Source organism: Electrona antarctica, assembly GCF_951216825.1.
Source record: "Electrona antarctica genome assembly, chromosome: 21".
Classification (NCBI taxonomy): Eukaryota; Metazoa; Chordata; class Actinopteri; order Myctophiformes; family Myctophidae; genus Electrona; species Electrona antarctica.
The window spans coordinates 5,864,069-5,889,189 of NC_136802.1; the positions used below are offsets into that span (position 1 = coordinate 5,864,069).

Below are 25,121 nucleotides of genomic sequence, written 5' to 3' on the forward strand. Positions count from 1 at the left end.
ACGCATTGTGAGCTTGTAGATCGGCTATTTTCAATAGATTTTCTACACATTCTACACATCCTTCTTTTGCAGTTTATTATTTTGTTCGAGCACCCCGTTGAATTGCCTCATTTGCCTGCAATACCACTTTAGCTCAGTGAAATCTGGTCACTTAGTCAATCTCATGCTGGGAAACCAAGCATAATACAATGAATTTACTTTAATGTACTACCACTGTATGGTTGTTGCTCTGTACCTGCTAGTTCCTCTGAGCGAACACTGGACTCTCCCACTGGATCACCAGCACTGGTATTGGATCCACCTTTGCATAGGAAACATAGAAGAATATTCTGAAATGTCTTCCATTTTACAATGTCTACTGGGATGTAGACATTAAATGTTGACATCTAATGTCAACATTTAATGTCACAATGCGTCGCGTTGCGACGCATTGTGAGCTTGTAGATCGGCTATTTTCAATAGATTTTCTATACATTCTACACATCCTTCTTTTGCAGTTTATTATTTTGTTCGAGCACCCCGTTGAATTGCCTCATTTGCCTGCAATACCACTTTAGCTCAGTGAAATCTGGTCACTTAGGTGACATTCACACCAGAAAGCTTTGCTGCGATTAAAACTAATCCTGCTGCGCATTGTCAGAAAGTGCACTTCGTTTGGCAGGTGTGAAGGCTCATTCGAATCCTAATGCGTATCAAAGAACCGCATTCTACTCCGAGCAAAAACGGGGGTTTCACTTCGCTTCCAAACGCACTAGATTACGATTTGGTGCAGGTGTGAATGCAATCCGCAGTAAATAAAGGAAATGAAGCAAACAATGTGGCGGGTGAGGAGCTGAACACAGTTGGAGACGGAGAACTTAAGGCATATTTTACGCAGCGCAAAGATGTCCCGTTACCGTGGATAGACGTGGTGGAATGAGTCTGAAGCCCTGATCGAAATTAGGACGAGTACATTAATCAATTGCTTAAGGAAACACATAAAAACACTGCAGTGTATTATAGCCTACAGAATATTCTGTCTGTGCGTGCCGTAAACATGGAGTGCTGTCACTGTGTGGGGACTGGGGAGTAGGGACTTTTATCTCGATAAACTTGTAAACATTTTGCGCTGCTGTCTGTTATATCAGTGCGCTCAGCGCTGTGCCTCCATGCCCAAAAGAACAGTGCGTGGCTGCGTGCGTATAGTGTGAGAGAGAGAGAGAGAGAGAGAGAGGGGGGGGGTCCAGTCCCAGACGGCACGACACATGCACGTTATGAGTATAATTGTATCACCATAGATTTCACTGTGTAGGCTATAGTTTATGAATGGAACACATTGATAAAGGTCCCCCTGCTGCGTTTCCAATAGCTGCGGATGACAGTGTGAAGGCAACCCGCAGCAAATTAAATATGCAAGAAGTCCCAATTCTCCTCCCATTCGCATCGAGTCTACCGAAGTATTAGGTGGGAATGTGACCTTAGTCAATCTCATGCTGGGAAACCCAGCATAATACAATGAATTTACTTGAATTTACTACCACTGTATGGTTGTTGCTCTGTACCTGCTAGTTCCTCTGAGCGAACACTGGACTCTCCCACTGAAGCACCAGCACTGGTATTGGATCCACCTTTGCATAGGAAACATAGATGAATATTCTGAAATGTCTTCCATTTTACAATGTCTACTGGGATGTAGACATTAAATGTTGTCAGAATGCGTGTTCAATTAGCACATCCCCGACTACCCGGCTGGAAGAACCAGTGTTATTTATAATTATATTAACTTACTTCTTGTTGCAACCACTTTCTTTGCGTTGAAGGCCTTGAACATATCATCCACATCTAATGTCAACATTTATGTTTAATGTCACAATGCGTCGCGTTGCGACGCATTGTGAGCTTGTAGATCGGCTATTTTCAATAGATTTTCTATACATTCTACACATCCTTCTTTTGCAGTTTATTATTTTGTTCGAGCACCCCGTTGAATTGCCTCATTTGCCTGCAATACCACTTTAGCTCAGTGAAATCTGGTCACTTAGGTGACATTCACACCAGAAAGCTTTGCTGCGATTAAAACGAATCCTGCTGCGCATTGTCAGAAAGTGCACTTCGTTTGGCAGGTGTGAAGGCTCATTCGAATCCTAATGCGTATCAAAGAACCGCATTCTACTCCGAGCAAAAACGGGGGTTTCACTTCGCTTCCAATCGCACTAGATTACGATTCGGTGCAGGTGTGAATGCAATCCGCAGTAAATAAAGGAAATGAAGCAAACAATGTGGCGGGTGAGGAGCTGAACACAGTTGGAGACGGAGAATTTAAGGCATATTTTACGCAGCGCAAAGATGTCCCGTTACCGTGGATAGACGTGGTGGAATGAGTCTGAAGCCCTGATCGAAATTAGGACGAGTACATTAATCAATTGCTTAAGGAAACACATAAAAACACTGCAGTGTATTATAGCCTACAGAATATTCTGTCTGTATGTCTGTCTGTGCGTGCCGTAAACATGGAGTGCTGTCACTGTGTGGGGACTGGGGAGTAGGGACTTTTATCTCGATAAACTTGTAAACATTTTGCGCTGCTGTCTGTTATATCAGTGCGCTCAGCGCTGTGCCTCCATGCCCAAAAGAACAGTGCGTGGCTGCGTGCGTATAGTGTGAGAGAGAGAGAGAGAGAGAGGGGGGGGGTCCAGTCCCAGACGGCACGACACATGCACGTTATGAGTATAATTGTATCACCATAGATTTCACTGTGTAGGCTATAGTTTATGAATGGAACACATTGATAAAGGTCCCCCTGCTGCGTTTCCAATAGCTGCGGATGACAGTGTGAAGGCAACCCGCAGCAAATTAAATATGCAAGAAGTCCCAATTCTCCTCCCATTCGCATCGAGTCTACCGAAGTATTAGGTGGGAATGTGACCTTAGTCAATCTCATGCTGGGAAACCCAGCATAATACAATGAATTTACTTGAATTTACTACCACTGTATGGTTGTTGCTCTGTACCTGCTAGTTCCTCTGAGCGAACACTGGACTCTCCCACTGAAGCACCAGCACTGGTATTGGATCCACCTTTGCATAGGAAACATAGATGAATATTCTGAAATGTCTTCCATTTTACAATGTCTACTGGGATGTAGACATTAAATGTTGACATCTAATGTCAACATTTAATGTCACAATGCGTCGCGTTGCGACGCATTGTGAGCTTGTAGATCGGCTATTTTCAATAGATTTTCTACACATTCTACACATCCTTCTTTTGCAGTTTATTATTTTGTTCGAGCACCCCGTTGAATTGCCTCATTTGCCTGCAATACCACTTTAGCTCAGTGAAATCTGGTCACTTAGGTGACATTCACACCAGAAAGCTTTGCTGCGATTAAAACGAATCCTGCTGTGCATTGTCAGAAAGTGCACTTCGTTTGGCAGGTGTGAAGGCTCATTTGAATCCTAATGCGTATCAAAGAACCGCATTCTACTCCGAGCAAAAACGGGGGTTTCACTTCGCTTCCAATCGCACTAGATTACGATTTGGTGCAGGTGTGAATGCAATCCGCAGTAAATAAAGGAAATGAAGCAAACAATGTGGCGGGTGAGGAGCTGAACACAGTTGGAGACGGAGAACTTAAGGCATATTTTACGCAGCGCAAAGATGTCCCGTTACCGTGGATAGACGTGGTGGAATGAGTCTGAAGCCCTGATCGAAATTAGGACGAGTACATTAATCAATTGCTTAAGGAAACACATAAAAACACTGCAGTGTATTATAGCCTACAGAATATTCTGTCTGTATGTCTGTCTGTGCGTGCCGTAAACATGGAGTGCTGTCACTGTGTGGGGACTGGGGAGTAGGGACTTTTATCTCGATAAACTTGTAAACATTTTGCGCTGCTGTCTGTTATATCAGTGCGCTCAGCGCTGTGCCTCCATGCCCAAAAGAACAGTGCGTGGCTGCGTGCGTATAGTGTGAGAGAGAGAGAGAGAGAGAGGGGGGGGGTCCAGTCCCAGACGGCACGACACATGCACGTTATGAGTATAATTGTATCACCATAGATTTCACTGTGTAGGCTATAGTTTATGAATGGAACACATTGATAAAGGTCCCCCTGCTGCGTTTCCAATAGCTGCGGATGACAGTGTGAAGGCAACCCGCAGCAAATTAAATATGCAAGAAGTCCCAATTCTCCTCCCATTCGCATCGAGTCTACCGAAGTATTAGGTGGGAATGTGACCTTAGTCAATCTCATGCTGGGAAACCCAGCATAATACAATGAATTTACTTGAATTTACTACCACTGTATGGTTGTTGCTCTGTACCTGCTAGTTCCTCTGAGCGAACACTGGACTCTCCCACTGAAGCACCAGCCCTGGTATTGGATCCACCTTTGCATAGGAAACATAGATGAATATTCTGAAATGTCTTCCATTTTACAATGTCTACTGGGATGTAGACATTAAATGTTGACATCTAATGTCAACATTTAATGTCACAATGCGTCGCGTTGCGACGCATTGTGAGCTTGTAGATCGGCTATTTTCAATAGATTTTCTACACATTCTACACATCCTTCTTTTGCAGTTTATTATTTTGTTCGAGCACCCCGTTGAATTGCCTCATTTGCCTGCAATACCACTTTAGCTCAGTGAAATCTGGTCACTTAGTCAATCTCATGCTGGGAAACCAAGCATAATACAATGAATTTACTTTAATGTACTACCACTGTATGGTTGTTGCTCTGTACCTGCTAGTTCCTCTGAGCGAACACTGGACTCTCCCACTGGATCACCAGCACTGGTATTGGATCCACCTTTGCATAGGAAACATAGAAGAATATTCTGAAATGTCTTCCATTTTACAATGTCTACTGGGATGTAGACATTAAATGTTGACATCTAATGTCAACATTTAATGTCACAATGCGTCGCGTTGCGACGCATTGTGAGCTTGTAGATCGGCTATTTTCAATAGATTTTCTATACATTCTACACATCCTTCTTTTGCAGTTTATTATTTTGTTCGAGCACCCCGTTGAATTGCCTCATTTGCCTGCAATACCACTTTAGCTCAGTGAAATCTGGTCACTTAGGTGACATTCACACCAGAAAGCTTTGCTGCGATTAAAACTAATCCTGCTGCGCATTGTCAGAAAGTGCACTTCGTTTGGCAGGTGTGAAGGCTCATTCGAATCCTAATGCGTATCAAAGAACCGCATTCTACTCCGAGCAAAAACGGGGGTTTCACTTCGCTTCCAAACGCACTAGATTACGATTTGGTGCAGGTGTGAATGCAATCCGCAGTAAATAAAGGAAATGAAGCAAACAATGTGGCGGGTGAGGAGCTGAACACAGTTGGAGACGGAGAACTTAAGGCATATTTTACGCAGCGCAAAGATGTCCCGTTACCGTGGATAGACGTGGTGGAATGAGTCTGAAGCCCTGATCGAAATTAGGACGAGTACATTAATCAATTGCTTAAGGAAACACATAAAAACACTGCAGTGTATTATAGCCTACAGAATATTCTGTCTGTATGTCTGTCTGTGCGTGCCGTAAACATGGAGTGCTGTCACTGTGTGGGGACTGGGGAGTAGGGACTTTTATCTCGATAAACTTGTAAACATTTTGCGCTGCTGTCTGTTATATCAGTGCGCTCAGCGCTGTGCCTCCATGCCCAAAAGAACAGTGCGTGGCTGCATGCGTATAGTGTGAGAGAGAGAGAGAGAGAGAGAGAGAGAGAGAGAGAGGGGGGGTCCAGTCCCAGACGGCACGACACATGCACGTTATGAGTATAATTGTATCACCATAGATTTCACTGTGTAGGCTATAGTTTATGAATGGAACACATTGATAAAGGTCCCCCTGCTGCGTTTCCAATAGCTGCGGATGACAGTGTGAAGGCAACCCGCAGCAAATTAAATATGCAAGAAGTCCCAATTCTCCTCCCATTCGCATCGAGTCTACCGAAGTATTAGGTGGGAATGTGACCTTAGTCAATCTCATGCTGGGAAACCCAGCATAATACAATGAATTTACTTGAATTTACTACCACTGTATGGTTGTTGCTCTGTACCTGCTAGTTCCTCTGAGCGAACACTGGACTCTCCCACTGAAGCACCAGCCCTGGTATTGGATCCACCTTTGCATAGGAAACATAGATGAATATTCTGAAATGTCTTCCATTTTACAATGTCTACTGGGATGTAGACATTAAATGTTGTCAGAATGCGTGTTCAATTAGCACATCCCCGACTACCCGGCTGGAAGAACCAGTGTTATTTATAATTATATTAACTTACTTCTTGTTGCAACCACTTTCTTTGCGTTGAAGGCCTTGAACATATCATCCACTCTATGATTTTTGTCTGGAACCGGATGAGGGGTCGATGTCTTCTTTTTCCTCTTCCGTTCCTCTCCATCGCCACGTTTCCTCCTCTTATTGGGATCCATGGTAATGTTAGTTTAGGACTGATGATCCATGGAGATGACTGATTCTATAGGACCACAGAGAGAGACAACAGTGTATGTCGTTATTAAAATTAATTATATTGTGATATGTGATCATGTTATGCAAACGATATTTAATTAATTTCAAATTAAATGACCTCTAATCAAGGGTAGTATTCATTAGAGGTGAGAACTGTATTTTGAAACGGTGTTCATGTCTGTGGTGTCTTGAAAACCAGGGTACATTTTATTATTATTATTACTATTATTATTATTATTATTATTATTATGAAGAATGGCCACTGTTTGGGGAATTCTGGACACTGCACTTCAGTCTCCGACGGCTGCATATTATTCCAAAATTCCATATTATTCCAAAATCAGAGTCTGAATTGATTTAACACATGTGTACTTGTGTACTGTACGTATACTGTAGCCTAAATGATATTATAGCCTATACATACAGTACACAAGATGCTGTAGACGGGCTAAACTGGGCCATATCATAATGCACTACATTCCCAATTAATTAATAACCCTAACCCTAACCCTGACGGAGGTGTTATAAAACTCTTATCAAAACAAAATAACAAACTATCTCTTTTTAACTATACCAAACTACCATTTTAACTACCTCAGATAAGCTACTAGCCTGGATCAATACCATTTTAACTACCTCAGATAGATAGGCTACTAGCCTGGATCAATACCATTTTAACTACCTCAGATAGGCTACTATCCTGGGATCAATACCATTTTAACTACCTCAGATAGACTACTATCCTTGGATCAATACCATTTTCAGGTTTCTGATCCGGTCGGACTCGGAGCAGAAATATAATTTTACGTCAGGTGGGCGGTCCGAACACACAACCTGAACCTCTGGTGCCGTGCGCCTCCAAAATGATTGCCCTAGTTTAAAATGTGTTACATTTGGTATAATCGTTTCTACTTATGTCTCTTTTCTTACAGGGGTCGGTGGATTATTTCCTTATTTTCCTAATGTAGCAGTTGAAATGAAATGAGTTTGAGAAATCCCAGGCAAAGTCCATCATTTATTCAAACAAGGCATCTTCCATATAGTTACATCAGGTTACCAGCATAACAAAGTCATCTTTCCATAGTATAGCACATTAAGGCCTTCGTCCAGGCAGAGCGCCTGGTGGTCACCAGTTTCTCTTAGTTCTCTCCGTTCTCTAACTCCCAAATATCCTTGACAAGAAATAGTTTTGAGAACCACTGATATAGAAAATAGTTTTTGTTTTTGTTTTCAGAAAACAGTCATGATTTAGAAGACATTTGATAGAATCTGGTCTCAGTCCAAATGGGTTAAACAACATGGAAGACAAAACATAAGATCTACAAAACAGAGCAATCAAAGCGAGGTACTTACAGTATGAGAAGAGGACGGTGAAGAAAGAGGACGTTATGCAATCGTTGTCTGTTTTATACCAGGAGGAAGGACCTCCCCCTCAGGCAAACCACATGATTCTTACAGACACCTGTAAGTACCTGACTTTGTAGTGTTGCCGACGTGTAGACCGACCTGTTATTCCCATCATATAGAGGGTATGCGCATGCGAATGTGAATGGCACATCGAGTGGCAAAGCAACATGCAAAGTGAGTTTAACATTGTTTAACGTTGTTTAATGCAATCAGATAGGACTGTTCTGTTTGGATGTATGGGCTGTCAAGGCCAGAAAGTAGTTTTTTGTCACTCAGTAGGTATCCCTGCATAACTTCCGTGTTTGATGAGGTCACGTGCATACCCTCTATAGTAGGACATTGTGAAACAGATGGACTGTGCCCTGCAGGCCTTTTGTGTTTCAGTGACCAGAAGCATAGAAGAAACGAACTGAACCTTTGTGACTGTCCCCGCACCTCCTCCTTAACTTGTTGCACAATTGCAGATTTGCACAGTATTGTGGATTTTGCACATTGTGAGAAAAGTTGTTTGGTTTTGTTTATTTTGGTTAAGTGTTTATTTTTAGAATTTAGTTTAGTTAGTTATTTAGGATTGTATAGGGATTTTAGGCTTAGGGCGTTTTTAATATAACATTGTATTTTGCTATGGCCATTTTATATAATTATATATACAATAGTATTATATTAGAGTGCCCCCTGTATTAGCCCAATAAAGTTTCTTATCCTTTTTGTAACCCCCCCCCCCCCCCCCAACATCCTGTTTCAGTATTCAGTCCTTCCCTGCGTTTTAGCTATTTTACCTGGTTTTAAACTCGAACCTGCGTTAACCTTGAAAGACAAGTGTCAGAGTTCCCTTCACTCTGTTGTTAAATCAAAGGGTGGCATAGTTGGCTAGTTAATATGCACCCGCACTTTTACACAGTGCACTTTAAATATATGTTTCTGTGTTCTCTTAAAGAGTTGTCAGAATTGGCAGAATGGCCGTCAACGTGGCGAGCAGGATGGACAGCACCGGAGTACTGGACAAGATACAGGTGGGCGAGAGACATAGAGAGAGTACTGGACAAGATACAGGTGGGCGAGAGACATAGAGAGAGTACTGGACAAGATACAGGTGGGCGAGAGACATAGAGGACAAGATACAGGTGGGCGAGAGACATAGAGAGAGTACTGGACAAGATACAGGTGGGCGAGAGACATAGAGAGAGCACTGGACAAGATACAGGTGGGCGAGAGACATAGAGAGAGTACTGGACAAGATACAGGTGGGCGAGAGACATAGAGAGAGAACTGGACAAGATACAGGTGGGCGAGAGACATAGAGAGAGTACTGGACAAGATACAGGTGGGCGAGAGACATAGAGGACAAGATACAGGTGGGCGAGAGACATAGAGAGAGAACTGGACAAGATAAAGGTGGGCGAGAGACATAGAGGACAAGATACAGGTGGGCGAGAGACATAGAGAGAGTACTGGACAAGATACAGGTGGGCGAGAGACATAGAGGACAAGATACAGGTGGGCGAGAGACATAGAGAGAGAACTGGACAAGATACAGGTGGGCGAGAGACATAGAGGACAAGATACAGGTGGGCGAGAGACATAGAGAGAGTACTGGACAAGATACAGGTGGGCGAGAGACATAGAGAGAGTACTGGACAAGATACAGGTGGGCGAGAGACATAGAGAGAGAACTGGACAAGATACAGGTGGGCGAGAGACATAGAGAGAGTACTGGACAAGATACAGGTGGGCGAGAGACATAGAGAGAGTACTGGACAAGATACAGGTGGGCGAGAGACAGAGAGAGAACTGGACAAGATACAGGTGGGCGAGAGACATTTCTTAGGTTCAAGAGCACATCAATTGTTGGCCATTGATTGATTGATTGATTGATTGATCGATGTAAACGTTATGTTAAAAAAGAGAAATACAAGTAAAACCCTCTCTCTCTCTCTCTGACCCCCCCCCCTCTCTCTCTCTCTCTGACCCCCCCCCCCCCCTCTCTCTCTCTGACCCCCCCCCCCCCCCCCCCCCCCCCCCCCTCTGTGACCTCTGACCCCGGTCAGGTGACAGAGGAGACAGCCCAGGTGGTCCAGAGTCTGGGCTACAGCATCACATTGGGGGGAGTGGTCCAGGTCAAGGGCAAAGGTCAACTCACCACCTACTTCATCAACGACCAATCATCTCATCAGTTCTGAGGTCAACTCACCACCTACTGGGGAGGCACTGCATGGGGAGGCACTGGGGAGGCACTGGGAAGACACTGGGAAGACACTGGGGAGGCTTTTTTTTTGTTGCAGCTAAGCATGGCGCGATTTATGGCCATGCCAATAACACTGTCCAGGAAACCCTGGTATGTGAAGTAAAAAAAAGTATGGTTTTCCTTACTCTGTGTGTGCGTGTGCGCGTGTGTCTGTGTGTGAGTGAGAGTGAGTGAGGCCTAGTTCACACGTACCAAACACCAATCAAGCAATGTTTGGTCGTTTTTTTGGGCCACCACAATGCTTTTCCAATGGGAGTCACATGGTTTGATCAAACATTTGTGTTTGATCGCTGATTGCTGATTTCTCCCCCCTCATCAAACAAAAATGTTTGGTCAAACCATGTGACTCCCATTGAAAATGAATTGGAGCAGCAATCAAAAAGCAATCAGACATCCCACACGGACCAAACTTTTGTTGTGTACGTGTGAATGAGGCCTGAGTGAGCGAGCAAGCGCATTTTGATCACTGATTGCCTGGGTAAAAAGGTGGATGAAGAAACCACTTCTCTGCATCAAGGACTCTGGTGGCTTTGTGCCTTTCGTCCAAACACTTTATACCCACACTAGGCAAAGTGTGACAGGTGGAGATGGTTAAACACTACACCAGTGGTTCCCAAAGTGGGCTCCAGGGACCCCCAGGGGGTCCTTGAGGCAGTTCCAGGGGGTCCCCAGCTAAATGATAGTTTGGAACCAAATGGACCCTTATGGGTCTGTAACTCTGAGACCCCTTTTCCACCGGTTGGTTCCCAATGGGAACCGGTTCAGTTCTTTATGTGCTTCTTAGTCCAGGAGCCAGAGCTCCAAAATTGGAACGTTATTGAGTGGGCTAAACTATACCTATATTAGATTGTTATCACCATGAAACTTAGTCGATTACTTACACGAAGACAATGATTTATTGTATTACCAAAAAAAGTTTAAATATGCAAATGAGGCATTATATAGGAAAATATGCAAAAAATAGAAAATATTAGAAAGCTACTACTGTGGAAGGGTTATCATATATTAGGTCTAGCTACACATGAATATTAATATGTGATCATCTAACTGCTATTGCCTATATAGGACTGTCATATGAAATACAAAGGTCTGGTTGAACAAAACCAGCTAAAAGGCATTTTCCTCAAAGGCCATGACACAGAAAGGACACCAGAGGGAGCCAGAGGTCAAAAAATAATGTGCCTAGTAAAAAACAGAGTGGAACTATCCCATTGAGATAGAATGAGCACTTCCGCATTCCATTGTTACAATGGGAGTCAACGCTATAGTGTCGCCACTCTCTTACTAGATTACTCTGGTACAAACTACCTGACTGTCAACGGCCACCATCTGAGTCTCACCAGAGCGCTAACTCACTCCCCCAACCGGCCTGTCTCCTTCGCCAAAGGGAAATAAACCTTAAAAAAATATATATACACATATCATCAATGTAACTACATTTTATTTCAAAGTTACGTAACAGTACAAAAGTATTCCAGTGTAAAATAAAGCTGGTTTTGAATGAGAAAGTGTCACATTATCATTTGGAGGCAAATATTGAAGTACAGTATGTAAGATTATGTAAATCTAGCTACTTCCTCCTCTCATGATGTCATCTTAGGGCTGTCACGATAACACATTTAAGTTAACGATTAATTGTCTTACAAACAATTTCGGTTAGCACGTTTTTGGCGTTAAACATTGGACACCATATGAATACAATTCTCATTTCAGATTGCCTTTAAAGTTCAAGGCCTCGCAATCAAAAAATTGCACAGGGCAGATATGACAACTTAAATATACTATGACATTACTGACATACCGGTATTTCATTTTGCCATTTGTGCTTTTTCATTTTACATATGACGATTGTGCTAAAATAATTCCAAATTTTCTCAAATACCGGTAATTGCGATCAGACGATTGCGTAATAATTGTGACAGCCCTATAGATGTTCATTCCATTCCGATACCCGTACAGCCACCCTTTAATTCACAACATCTCACTGAGTCATTTACATCATTTAAAAAAAACAATTCATATAGTTGTCTAGATATGAACTCGTATATAAATGAAGTTTTCCCTTTATATGTTTCCCCACATTTATCTATAGCAGTGGTTCCCAAACCTTTTCATGTCAAGGCCCCCCAAATGGACACTAATCAGCCCGCGGACCCCCCATTTGAAAATAATATGCCAGGGACCCCCCATAAGAGAAGATTTTTACGGCTCTAGCAGTGATTCTCAACCCGTTTAATTTCAAGGACCTCCAGTTTGACATGCATTATAGGCTACGGACCCCCCATTTAATGGCATTTCTATCTCTGAGACCCCCAATTTATATTATAAAATCAATGTTAATTTAACTCTGAGAGTGTACAAATGGAACTCTCAGAGTTACAGACTCATAAGGGTCCATTTGGTTCATCATTTAGCTGGGGACCCCCTGGAACTCCCTCAAGGACCCCTGGGGGTCCCCGGACCCCTTGGGGACCACTGCACTCGAGAACATGACAGTGAAACGGCACAGATGGTTTGTGAACATTTTGGACAACATGCACTGTGCAGTTTAAGGCAGTGGTTCAACATGCACTGTGCAGTTTAAGGCAGTGGTTCAACATGCACTGTGCAGTTTAAGGCAGTGGTTCAACATGCACTGTGCAGTTTAAGGCAGTGGTTCAACATGCACTGTGCAGTTTAAGGCAGTGGTTCAACATGCACTGTGCAGTTTAAGGCAGTGGTTCAACATGCACTGTGCAGTTTAAGGCTGTGGTTCAACATGCACTGTGCAGTTTAAGGCTGTGGTTCAACATGCACTGTGCAGTTTAAGGCTGTGGTTCAACATGCACTGTGCAGTTTAAGGCTGTGGTTCAACATGCACTGTGCAGTTTAAGGCAGTGGTTTTTCAACCGTTTTCATTTCAAGGACCCCCAGTTAGGCTACGGACGCGGCATTTCTATCTCTGGGACCCCCAAGTTATATTGTAAAATCACTGCTAAAACACTTTAATTGCCCAGGGTTATTTAATCCATTACATTCATGCGCCCATTCGATTTATAAACACGGACCCCTTTTCCGGACGGACCGGCGGAAGTTGTTGCTGTGTGTGTAGCAGCTAACAATAGCCACACCACTCTAGAGTCGATCGACAACAACGGGAGACAAGAATAAATCCATCGAGACTAGCGACTGGACCGCGGAGCTCCGTCTAACACAGGATCTTTTTTCAGAAAAAGACGGGATGATTTAGATCGCGAGTTATGAACGTTTTAAGATTTTCGTTTTCATCAGCTAAACAGGGGAGGGAGTTTTTCGATGACGTCTCACTCTTGCGCGTCACCGAGGATTGCCCAGGAGGCGCGCTTGGGCTATAGAGCCATGCGATCCGTTCTCGTATCAATAATCTTCGTCTTTTGGACAATACTTCGTCCTGGGCGTCGGGCGTTACTAATAGAAAGGACAAAGTACTTCGTCCTGGGCGATGGGAGTGTGTTAATTTAACTCTGAGAGTGTACAAGTGGAACCAACAGAGTTACAGACCCATAAGGGTCCATTTGTTCATTACTATGATTTAGCTGGGGACCCCCTGGAACTCCCCCAAGGACACCCGGGGGTCCCCACTTTGAGAACCACTGCCCTAGATGATTTGTAACAGTGAAGCAGTAAACATACAGTGTAACTTTAAGTGTACAGTTAGGGTGTCTGCACATTTATAAACCTTTTTAACACTGCCAAAGAAACAAAAAAAGAAAAATGTTTACCATTACGAGTGAGCGGTGCAACTATGACAGAGTTACCGTGTGGGGGTCCGCGTCCGAAACGGTTGAGAAATGACAGTTATCGTGTGGGGGTCCCTGGGGGGGTCCCCCGAAACCCATGTGGGGGTCCCCAGGAAGTCCCCGCAAACATCCAGACCCCCAGGACCACGGCCAGGGGGCAGGTTCAGTTCCTGGCGAGCTGCCGCACGTCCGAAACGGTCGAGAAATGACAGAGTTATCATGTGGGGGTCCCCGGGGAGTCTGTGTGGGGGTCCCCGGAACATAACGACCCAGGGCTCGTACTGTAGTGTACTCTGTGCCACTTTACTCTGTGCTTTACTCTACTGGCCACTTTAGGTGTTGCAGCTTTCCGTGCTCGGACATAGACACAGAGACATACGGACATACGGACGGACATAGCTGCGTAATGGAGAGGAGGCACCGCTCAAAAATAGTATAGTAGTCAAAATAATACCGAAGAAAGAGAGAAACATTGAAAACAGCTGGTCTCATGGGAGGCATTGTGAGCATGTAGACCGGCTATTTTCACAACATGTATCCGCCGAGTCAAAATGTAATGCCTCTAAACTCCTACAATTCCTGCTCGTCACCGTGGTCTCCATAATCTTTGGGGTGTCAAAGATTGCTATATGCACTATATGCACACATGTGTGCATATAGCACTAGGAAACACCGCGCCACAGCAGGTGGGGCTTAACATGGAGCGCTCGTTTGCACTTCCGCATTTTGCCGACCAAATGTTGGTGTTCAAATGCGGAAGTAGAGCGTTCTTCCGGGTGCTTCAAAACGCCACGGAGCAACTTCCTTTGAAATGAATAGCACGGGGCGGGGCAGTAGTCACCCGTTCGCACTCTATCCTTTTATAACTCTACGGTGAGTTTAATTGGATAATTTGTTTGTTCTTTGTCACAACCGTGCACGTGACATATAGCTTAAACTAAGGACTGGGGGCTGTAGTAACTGAGTGAATACTGGCCACTACGTACACACACAGAGAGAGACTTGGTGCATGTATAGATAGATAGATGCGGGGCTCTAATAGCTTAGAAGTGCTGGTTGGGTTGGTCCATGTCCAGTACTGGTACTGGCTGCTGGTCAGCAGGTATGCTTGTTTTAGCGGACTAGACTTGTACGTGCCTGTCGGCAGGTACGTATGCTTGTTTTAGCGGACTAGACTTGTACGTGCCTGTCGGCAGGTACGTATGCTTGTTTTAGCGGACTAGACTTGTACGTGCCTGTCGGCAGGTACGTATGCTTGTTTTAGCGGACTAGACTTGTACGTGCCTGTCGGCAGGTACGTATGCTTGTTTTAGCGGACTAGACTTGTACGTGCCTGTCGGCAGGTACGTATGCTTGTTTTAGCGGATGCTGCTTTTAACACTTTGACAGTACAACCGTCGTAAATATGGAAGACACTGCTTCCGATATTTTTAAATAAATAACAAACCATTTATAGTGAACCCTGTCACTGATAAATATAATTTCGACGGTACAACCGTCATAAATATGGAAGACACTGCTTCCGATATTACATACATAAATATGCGAAAGCCGCAAAAAAAAAGTAGAAGATTTAAAAAAAGAAAATCACACCCGTGTGAAGTGAGGGGCGCTCTTATCATCGTACATATTAATCATACATCATTTAGGACCCTCTCGAAAACGAGATACTCTCTCTCAATGGGGTATTCCTAAATAAAGAATTTCAAACATCATCCCATTCCAGGAATTTGCATCCTCACCTTCGTCTTCAATATTTTTGTTACGCAATGTTTGTGTTTACACAAACACTCAAAATTGTTAATTCATTGTCAATGGCATTTAATGTTTGTGTAGGACAAATTTAGTGAACATACACCTACAGGCGACAGGTGCGTAGGAGAGGGTACGGTGCACCTACAGGCGACAGGTGCGTAGGAGAGGGTACGGTGCCCCCTACAGGCGACAGGTGCGTAGGAGAGGGTACGGTGCACCTACAGGCGACAGGTGCGTAGGAGAGGGTACGGTGCCCGACAATGAAAAAGAACAAACACCCGCACACTGTCTTCAAATGCAGTGACCAACTTTTAATAGGGAAACAGCAACGTTTCAGCCTATGCGGCCTTCCAGTAGAACTAAATGTCAGGGAGGGACTAGTGGAGAAGAGATGCAGTAGAACTAAATGTCAGGGAGGGACTAGTGGAGAAGAGATCCAGTAGAACTAAATGTCAGGGAGGGACTAGTGGAGAAGAGATCCAGTAGAACTAAATGTCAGGGAGGGACTAGTGGAGAAGAGATCCAGTAGAACTAAATGTCAGGGAGGGACTAGTGGAGAAGAGATCCAGTAGAACTAAATGTCAGGGAGGGACTAGTGGAGAAGAGATCCAGAAGAACTAAATGTCAGGGAGGGACTAGTGGAGAAGAGATCCAGAAGAACTAAATGTCAGGGAGGGACTAGTGGAGAAGAGATCCAGTAGAACTAAATGTCAGGGAGGGACTAGTGGAGAAGAGATCCAGTAGAACTAAATGTCAGGGAGGGACTAGTGGAGAAGAGATCCAGTAGAACTAAATGTCAGGGAGGGACTAGTGGAGAAGAGATGCAGTAGAACTAAATGTCAGGGAGGGACTAGTGGAGAAGAGATCCAGTAGAACTAAATGTCAGGGAGGGACTAGTGGAGAAGAGATCCAGTAGAACTAAATGTCAGGGAGGGACTAGTGGAGAAGAGATGCAGTAGAACTAAATGTCAGGGAGGGACTAGTGGAGAAGAGATGCAGTAGAACTAAATGTCAGGGAGGGACTAGTGGAGAAGAGATCCAGTAGAACTAAATGTCAGGGAGGGACTAGTGGAGAAGAGATGCAGTAGAACTAAATGTCAGGGAGGGACTAGTGGAGAAGAGATCCAGTAGAACTAAATGTCAGGGAGGGACTAGTGGAGAAGAGATCCAGTAGAACTAAATGTCAGGGAGGGACTAGTGGAGAAGAGATCCAGTAGAACTAAATGTCAGGGAGGGACTAGTGGAGAAGAGATCCAGTAGAACTAAATGTTAGGGAGGGACTAGTGGAGAAGAGATCCAGTAGAACTAAATGTCAGGGAGGGACTAGTGGAGAAGAGATCCAGTAGAACTAAATGTCAGGGAGGGACTAGTGGAGAAGAGATGCAGTAGAACTAAATGTCAGGGAGGGACTAGTGGAGAAGAGATCCAGTAGAACTAAATGTCAGGGAGGGACTAGTGGAGAAGAGATCCAGTAGAACTAAATGTCAGGGAGGGACTAGTGGAGAAGAGATCCAGTAGAACTAAATGTCAGGGAGGGACTAGTGGAGAAGAGATCCAGTAGAACTAAATGTCAGGGAGGGACTAGTGGAGAAGAGATCCAGTAGAACTAAATGTCAGGGAGGGACTAGTGGAGAAGAGATCCAGTAGAACTAAATGTCAGGGAGGGACTAGTGGAGAAGAGATCCAGTAGAACTAAATGTCAGGGAGGGACTAGTGGAGAAGAGATGCAGTAGAACTAAATGTCAGGGAGGGACTAGTGGAGAAGAGATGCAGTAGGACTAAATGTCAGGGAGGGACTAGTGGAGAAGAGATCCAGTAGAACTAAATGTCAGGGAGGGACTAGTGGAGAAGAGATCCAGTAGGACTAAATGTCAGGGATGGACTAGTGGAGAAGAGATGCAGTAGAACTAAATGTCAGGGAGGGACTAGTGGAGAAGAGATCCAGTAGAACTAAATGTCAGGGAGGGACTAGTGGAGAAGAGATCCAGTAGAACTAAATGTCAGGGAGGGACTAGTGGAGAAGAGATCCAGTAGAACTAAATGTTAGGGAGGGACTAGTGGAGAAGAGATCCAGTAGAACTAAATGTCAGGGATGGACTAGTGGAGAAGAGATCCAGTAGAACTAAATGTCCGGGAGGGACTAGTGGAGAAGAGATCCAGTAGAACTAAATGTTAGGGAGGGACTAGTGGAGAAGAGATCCAGTAGAACTAAATGTTAGGGAGGGACTAGTGGAGAAGAGATCCAGTAGAACTAAATGTTAGGGAGGGACTAGTGGAGAAGAGATCCAGTAGAACTAAATGTCAGGGAGGGACTAGTGGAGAAGAGATCCAGTAGAACTAAATGTTAGGGTCCGGGAGGGACTAGTGGAGAAGAGATGCAGTAGAACTAAATGTCAGGGAGGGACTAGTGGAGAAGAGATGCAGTAGAACTAAATGTTAGGGAGGGACTAGTGGAGAAGAGATCCAGTAGAACTAAATGTCCGGGAGGGACTAGTGGAGAAGAGATCCAGTAGAACTAAATGTTAGGGAGGGACTAGTGGAGAAGAGATCCAGTAGAACTAAATGTTAGGGAGGGACTAGTGGAGAAGAGATCCAGTAGAACTAAATGTTAGGGAGGGACTAGTGGAGAAGAGATCCAGTAGAACTAAAAGACAAGTAATTATAAGCTTGGTTGTGTTCTGGTGTTATGCTCAGAAAATAGAAGACCTACAAGCTCACAACAATAGTTGTGAGCTTTAGTGAAATAGTTTAAGGACAAATAAATATGATTTAAAAAATGCATACTTACAGGTCTTGCTGTCAGGTACAGCCTTTTTACGCAGGAGGCAATAGGCAAGTAAGGCAATGCAACCGCCAATGCAACAGACAGATGCCAAAACACTGCCAATGATGACATTGCGAATGACGATACTGCGAATGCGAATGACAGTCATGACGCCAACACTGGTGGGTTGAGTGGAATTATGATCTGAAATGACAGAAGGAAATGGTAGTTACATACAAGTCTGTTCCAGTTACCATTAGGACGTTGACTTACTTTTATTCTGAACGTTTCTAATTCATGTTTAGCCAAAATATAACACCATCAGCAATAGTTTGAGCATATGAAGAACTGATTTCCTGACTCATTGATGGACTGACGACTATATCATTATCATCTATGTTATTGAACAAATGTTAACTTAAATCAACTTAATGAAAAATAAAATCATTAGAAACATATGCTGACGGAGTTTTGTTGTCTAACATTTAACAAAATCTGATAACGTATTAATTTCACGCAGTACTTTGAGAAGCCCAAATCAGATGGAAATGTCAAGTTTTTGATGCAGTGCTGCTTTTCCCACTGTCATGATAGGAACTATTGTTTATTAAGGATGTTGAAGCACAACTCTTATTTGTGAACTTGCATGCCAAAGTTTTAACACAACCGTTGCCGGGATTCCTTCAAAATAGGAGCTCTGGGGTGCCGGAAAGACATGGCCGCTTTTACTCTGAACCCCACGACCCGGAAACAATCCGCTAAAAAAAGTTGACTTTACATTGCTAGCTTACGTTGCTATCGTTTTAATTTATACGATATATGATCCAAAAAGCGTTCATGTTTTGCGGGAGAGACGGATGAGGAGCAGAAATGAAGCGCTAGTATATCGATCAGTTCAAAACCACGGAGAGCGCCCTGGATTAGGAGAGACGAGTCATTCTTTCTGCCGCGCTAACAGCTAAGTCAACGGTAAGCTAACATGAGTGCAGAGCGTAGCATACGGTAGCCGAAAGGCGAACTGACAAATTAAAAAAAAGGAAAAAATTCAGAATATTCCTCTCTCGCCCGGTATCATTGAGGATGCGCTAGGACGTCTACAGACGTCGTATGTACCCCTCGGTTAGAGTCCCTATGACGTTTCCAGACGTCCTACTGTATGTACAGAATGTGTTTTAATGAACAAATCAGTTGGGCAGAAGTGATCTTTAATGAGCAACGGAAGCATTCATTACCTGGGAATGGGATGACGTGGTGCGTCTCCACAGTGTGGTTGATGTGGGGCAGGTGAACCCTGCAGGTCACGCGCCCCGCCCCAGCCCTCACCGTCACGTTCCTGCGGACAGTGTAACAGTCGCCGGGACCTCCGCCCGTCACCGAGGGGTCAGCAGAGGGGAGGAGGTTTCCCCCGCTGTCCAGCCAAGACACCTCGGGCCGTGGATACCAGCACCCGGAATCACAGGTCAAAGCAAAGCCGTCGTCGTCGTCTTGTTTTGGTCCAGTTATAAAGATCACTGGCTGAGACACGAGCCCTGCAAAAAACACATCACATCAATAAACCAATCATTCAACCAATCCCTCCTCACATCCTCACGAAAGCAAAAAAGTGGAACAATGCAGTCAAAACAAAATGTATGTACAAACAGTACAATATTGAAGGTCAGAATCTCCAATAAATACATTTCTATGTACCAAGAATACACACAATGATTAGTCTTTAGCTAGGGTGGTTGTGTTCCATTTGATATCCTTCTATCACAGCAACTCACAAATCTTGCTGCTGTGTTTGCACATTGTTGTACTTGGGACATGGGAGTTTTTTTGTAATTTGTCATGTTTTCAAAATCTCCGTGGGTGATTGTAATCTGTGGGACGTATGTGTCTCTGATGTCTTGGTACAGTGGACAGATGGTTCTCGATCGCAAGACTGTGCTCACCGAGTCTGATTCACTCTCTCTCCCTCTACAGTTAGCTCATTAAAACCGAGAAAGTATCTGTGTCGTATTAGATTATTGCGCTGGCTATTCAAAAAGCCTCACCAACTCGGAGCTGGACCAAAGTGCTGCTGTGCAGGTTGGGAACGTAGCACTTGAACGAGCCCTCGTCCGAGAGCCGCGCCCCGGACAGCATCAGTGAGATGTTCCCCTGAGGAAGCTCCCGGACGAACAGGGCAGTCCTGCGTCGGTACAGCGGGTTCACAGAGTGGGACGCCTCGTGGCCCTGCTGCCGGACGTGCACGTACACCGGCTCCAGGTCCGCTCTCGACCACTCCACCGTCAGCCTGGCCGCACGGCGGGACGGCTCGATGCGGCACGGGAGGGTCACGTCCTCCCCTGCTCTGGCCAGGATGGCCTGAGAGGAGCCCGTCACCTGGTGATGCTCTCCTTGAAAGAAACAACAAACACACACACCCGTGTGAAGTGAGGGGCGATCTTATACATCTTATACATCGTCTACATCATCTCATTCCGGCCAATCACAATTTGTGTCCTCACCCTTGTCTTCAATGCTTGTCTTACACAATGTTTGTGTTTCCACAAGCACTGAAAATTGTCCATTCATTGTCAATGGCATTTGATGGCGTTTGTGATTAGGACAACGTCTGTATTTGCACACACTAAAAGCTGGACATAAATGGGGCTATCGCCCTAAAACAGAATCAGAAGTTATTATTTATTTTTGATTAAAGATATGTTTTTGGGTTTTCTCTCTTTATTGGTAGTTTCAATTGGAGATGGACAGGAAAGAGGGAGAGAGAGAAGGGGAGAGACATGCAGCAAAGGTCGTCATGAACGGGACTCGAACACGCGACACGCTGTCAGGCCAGAGCCTATATGTGGCATGATGCGCCTGGACCGCTAGGCCAGAATCTGAAATTCAGAATCATCTTTACTGTCGCATCACAGGTTTACATGTGTAAAACACAGTGGGTGAAATTAGTTTTTGTTGTTCATACTAGGTCAGTCATTCGTTTAAAAACAAAATAGCTAAAGTGTTGCGAGCTATTGGTCTCTCTTCCCTGAAAAACATTTTAGTTTTTAGTTTTTTTTGTCCATAATACATTGCAAGTCATTTATTTGTAGGCTAAAGGCAAACTTTCCATTGATACTTGTCAAGTATGCGAGACACAAACAGCAGTTTATGAAATTGATTGATTGAACATTTTATTCCACAGTATGCAGAATGATAGGTACAGTATAGTAGCCTATAGGTAAAAATGGGGTGTGGGAACTCAGACTATTTACGGGGGCCAGTTTCGAATTGCAGCCATCTGTATAGGTGCTCTTTGAGAGCGGTTTTGAAGGAGTCAAGGGATTCATGTGTCTTAATAGCTGTTGGTAGGGCGTATACCAGTGGTTCCCAAAGTGGGGTCCGGGGACCCCCAGGGGTCCTTGAGGGAGTTCCACGGGGTCCCTAGCTAATGATAGTTAGGAACCAAATGGACCCTTATGGGTCTGTAACTCTGAGAGTGTACAAATGAAAATTTGTACACTCTCAGAGTTAAATTAACCTTGATTTTACGATATGAATTGGGGTCCCAGAGATAGAAATGCCATTAAATGGGGGTCCGTAGCCTAATGCATGTTAAACTGGGGGTCCTTGATATTAAACGGGTTGAGAATCACTGCTAGAGCCGTAAAAATCTCCTCTTACGGGGGTTCCTGGCATATCTTTTCAAATGGGGGTCCGAGGGGCTAATTAGTGTCAATTTGGGGGTCCTTGACATGAAAATGTTTGGGAACCACTGGCATATACTGTATAGGAGCGGATGTCTTAGCCATGGGACTTTCCTAGCCCTTTCCTTTCCTAGCCCTTTCCTTTCCTAGCCCTTTAGGGGCGACTGTGGCTCAGGAGGTAGAGCAGGTCGTCCAATGATCCATGGGTCGGCGGTTCGAATCCCGGCTCCTCCTGGCTACATGTCGAAGTGTCCTTGGGCAAAGACACTGAACCCCAAATTGCTCCCGATGTGCTGGTTGGTACCTTGCATGGCTTCCGCCGCAATCGGTGTATGAATGTGTGTATGAATGGGTGAATGTAATGCACAATCTATGTAAAGCGCCTTGGATAAAAGGCGCTATATAAATGCACCATTTACCATTTACCCTAGTTTACCTTTTCTGTATTTGGGATTGGGATCTGCCTAGTTACCACGTCGACTCCCTATACCAGCGGTTTTCAACCAGTGGTCCTGCCCCGGGGACCACCAGTGGTCCCGCCCCGGGGACCACCAGTGGTCCCGCCCCGGGGACCACCAGTGGTCCTGCCCCGGGGACCACCAGTGGTCCTGCCCCGGGGACCACCAGTGGTCCTTGAGGGGGTTCCAGGTGGTCCCCATGCAGCTAGATGATGGACAGTTGGTAACCAAAAATGTGACCTTGTAGAGATCATTAACTCTTGAGAGCGTAAAATGAATGAATGGTTTCATTTTACGTAGTTCACTTATTGTTCTGCATTTACTTAATTTACAAGATGTAGAAGAATTGTTATCTCTGCTATGGTTACCACATCAATACAACATGTAATTGTGGGACAAAATCTTATCCAACGATAACAAAATATTCTTTATTTTTGGGGTCTGAGAGGCTAAATCTCATGAAATGGTGGTCCGTACGTGGCTCAAACATCGAATAAATAATGGGCCTTGATATGAAAATGGTTAAACCATATACTGCCCTATACCACGTCCCAGATACAGAAAAGGTACACTAGGCCGGGACTGGTTCCCAAACTTCATGTCAAGGACCCCCATTTGAAGAGATATGCCAGTATCTCTTAAGAGAAGAGAAGATTTTGACGGCTTTAGCAGTGATTCTCAACCCGTTTTAATTTCAAGGACCCCCAGTTTGACATGCATATATTAGTCTACGGACCCCCATTTAATGTCATTTCTATCTCTGGGACCTCAATTTATATTGTAAAATCAATGTTAATGTAACTCTGAGAGTGCACAAATGGAACCAAATGGACCCTAAACACTCTGAGTTACAGACCCATAAGGGTCCATTTGGTTCCAAACTATCATTTAGCTGGGGACCCCCTGGAACTCCTTCAAGGACCCCTGGGGGTCCCCGGACCCCACTTTGGGAACCGTCCACAAGGGATTTTCCAGCTAGGGAGAGAGAGGCGCAGTTGTAGAGCGATAAGCAGGAAGAAAACAATAAACAGCAACCCCTTCAAGGTCACCCAATGCAACGTTAATGCTCTTCTTTAGACTTTAATGCTATATTGTGTGGCGGTTGAATTATTTCCATTCAGCAGTGAGTGTACGTGGTACGGTGTTGTCACACACACACACACACACACACACACGTGCGCGTTGTTTTGTATGTGTGTGTATTCGAGTGTATACAAACATGTGGTATGGAGTATGGAGTGTAAACAAACATGTACACGCTGTCCTGTCCTATCCTATCACGCTCTGTAATCTGTATGGAACTACATGAGGATACACATGTTTTTATAGCCAGTATATATGCTTTCTTCCATTTGATTTCATCATCATCTGGGGATCGACATTATTATTTTAAAGTTGTCCCCCCTACCTGTGAAAAACAATCCCATAAGTCGCACGTACGCATACATGAAGATTCCCACATTGTAGGCTACGTTTTCAAAAAGGGGATCGATTCTCAAAAGGAAATGTCAGTAAATCAGAAGTTATCAGTATCAGTCCAAGTTGTCCAACTCCATTCATTCATTCATTCATATATCTTCCCTTCCGTTGTCCAACACCTCCGGCCATCTTTAAAGACAGTTTACCAGGCTGTCTCAGTTTACCAAGATCGCCACGGAGAAAATTATTCATCAATGTCTTCATCGTTATGTTAACATTCTGTCTTCATCAGTGCAGTATGTCAAACAAACCCACAGATGTTATAGTTAATTTCCAAACTTTCTCTAGCGTTAACTCTAAACAACTCTCTCAATTCAATGCAATTTAAATGAAGGTGAAGTAAAAACTAAAATGCACTAAATCGCGGCGAGTTGGTAAACTGGCGAGTTCTCCGGATACCGTCTCTCAACTCTCATAAGTAATTAAAATAACAGGTTAAATGTAATAATAACCTTACCTTCCACAGCATTGTAGAAGATGCTTGTTGTCAATATCAGGAAATAAATCCCCCTCGTCAGCCATGATCTGACTGACATCATCATATCTATCTATTCTATAGCGTGTTTCGTTGCGCTGAAACTTAATTGTCGAGTCTGATCCTTGTTGCAAAGTTACAAACTATCCTTTGAGACGTGCTGCTGCAGCAGGTGTGTCAGTCAGAAGAAAAATACAATAAAAGACTCGTGACTCTCGTGAGAGACGTGACCGACAATAGCAGAGCAATGGTGGGAGTGGAGGAGAGCCATCTAATAGAAGAGTTACGACATTGAGGGGGCAGAAACCGAGCGCTGTTCATTCATGCAGCCTGAACTGAGACAAGCAAGCTGGAGTTGGAAATACATTGTTTTCTTTTTTTTTTTTAAACTTGTTTATTGCCATTATAAGCTCATTTACAGGCAATTTGTTTCATTTTATAAGACATGTTCATTTTCTCTCAGTTCATCTTTTTATTTTCAGTGTGAAAGCAAAATAAGTGACATGATTACACTTTAAAGAGGCATACATGATGCACACATATATCAAATAGGCCTACGTTGTTTTCAACGAGGGCGACGCAAATAAGAGCTATTTTGAACATGTGTCGCACATGCTTAAAATGATGTGTGCATG

General features: G+C 44.2%; 1 protein-coding gene across 2 annotated transcripts; it reads right to left on the reverse strand.

The window, feature by feature from the left end:
* Positions 1 to 6,390: 6,390 nt before the first annotated feature.
* On the reverse strand, positions 6,391 to 24,668 carry LOC306913713 (butyrophilin-like protein 1). Of its 2 annotated transcripts, XM_079490527.1 has the most exons (5): positions 24,469 to 24,668; positions 20,437 to 20,781; positions 19,633 to 19,929; positions 18,425 to 18,604; positions 6,391 to 6,478 (listed from the first exon to the last, which is right to left on the reverse strand). In XM_079490527.1, coding segments are annotated over exons 1-5 (909 nt in total). In that variant the 5' UTR covers positions 24,554 to 24,668; the 3' UTR covers positions 6,391 to 6,476. The 2 variants fall into 2 exon arrangements, with proteins under 2 accessions (XP_079346653.1, XP_079346652.1); XM_079490526.1 differs by lacking the exon at positions 6,391 to 6,478 and having other exon boundaries at positions 18,318 to 18,604.
* Between the last annotated feature and the right edge of the window lie 453 nt (positions 24,669 to 25,121).

Bases quoted from the DNA above. Each gene is read 5' to 3' on its own strand.
- LOC306913713 (XM_079490526.1), bottom strand. From the start codon at position 24,553: ATGATGATGTCAGTCAGATCATGGCTGACGAGGGGGATTTATTTCCTG. The intron at 20,782-24,468 runs GTAAGGTTATTA...GTTTCTTTCAAG, and splicing joins CTTCTACAATGCTGTGGAAG to GAGAGCATCACCAGGTGACG. The intron at 19,930-20,436 runs GTGAGGCTTTTT...TGTTTTTTGCAG, and splicing joins TTTGGTCCAGCTCCGAGTTG to GGCTCGTGTCTCAGCCAGTG.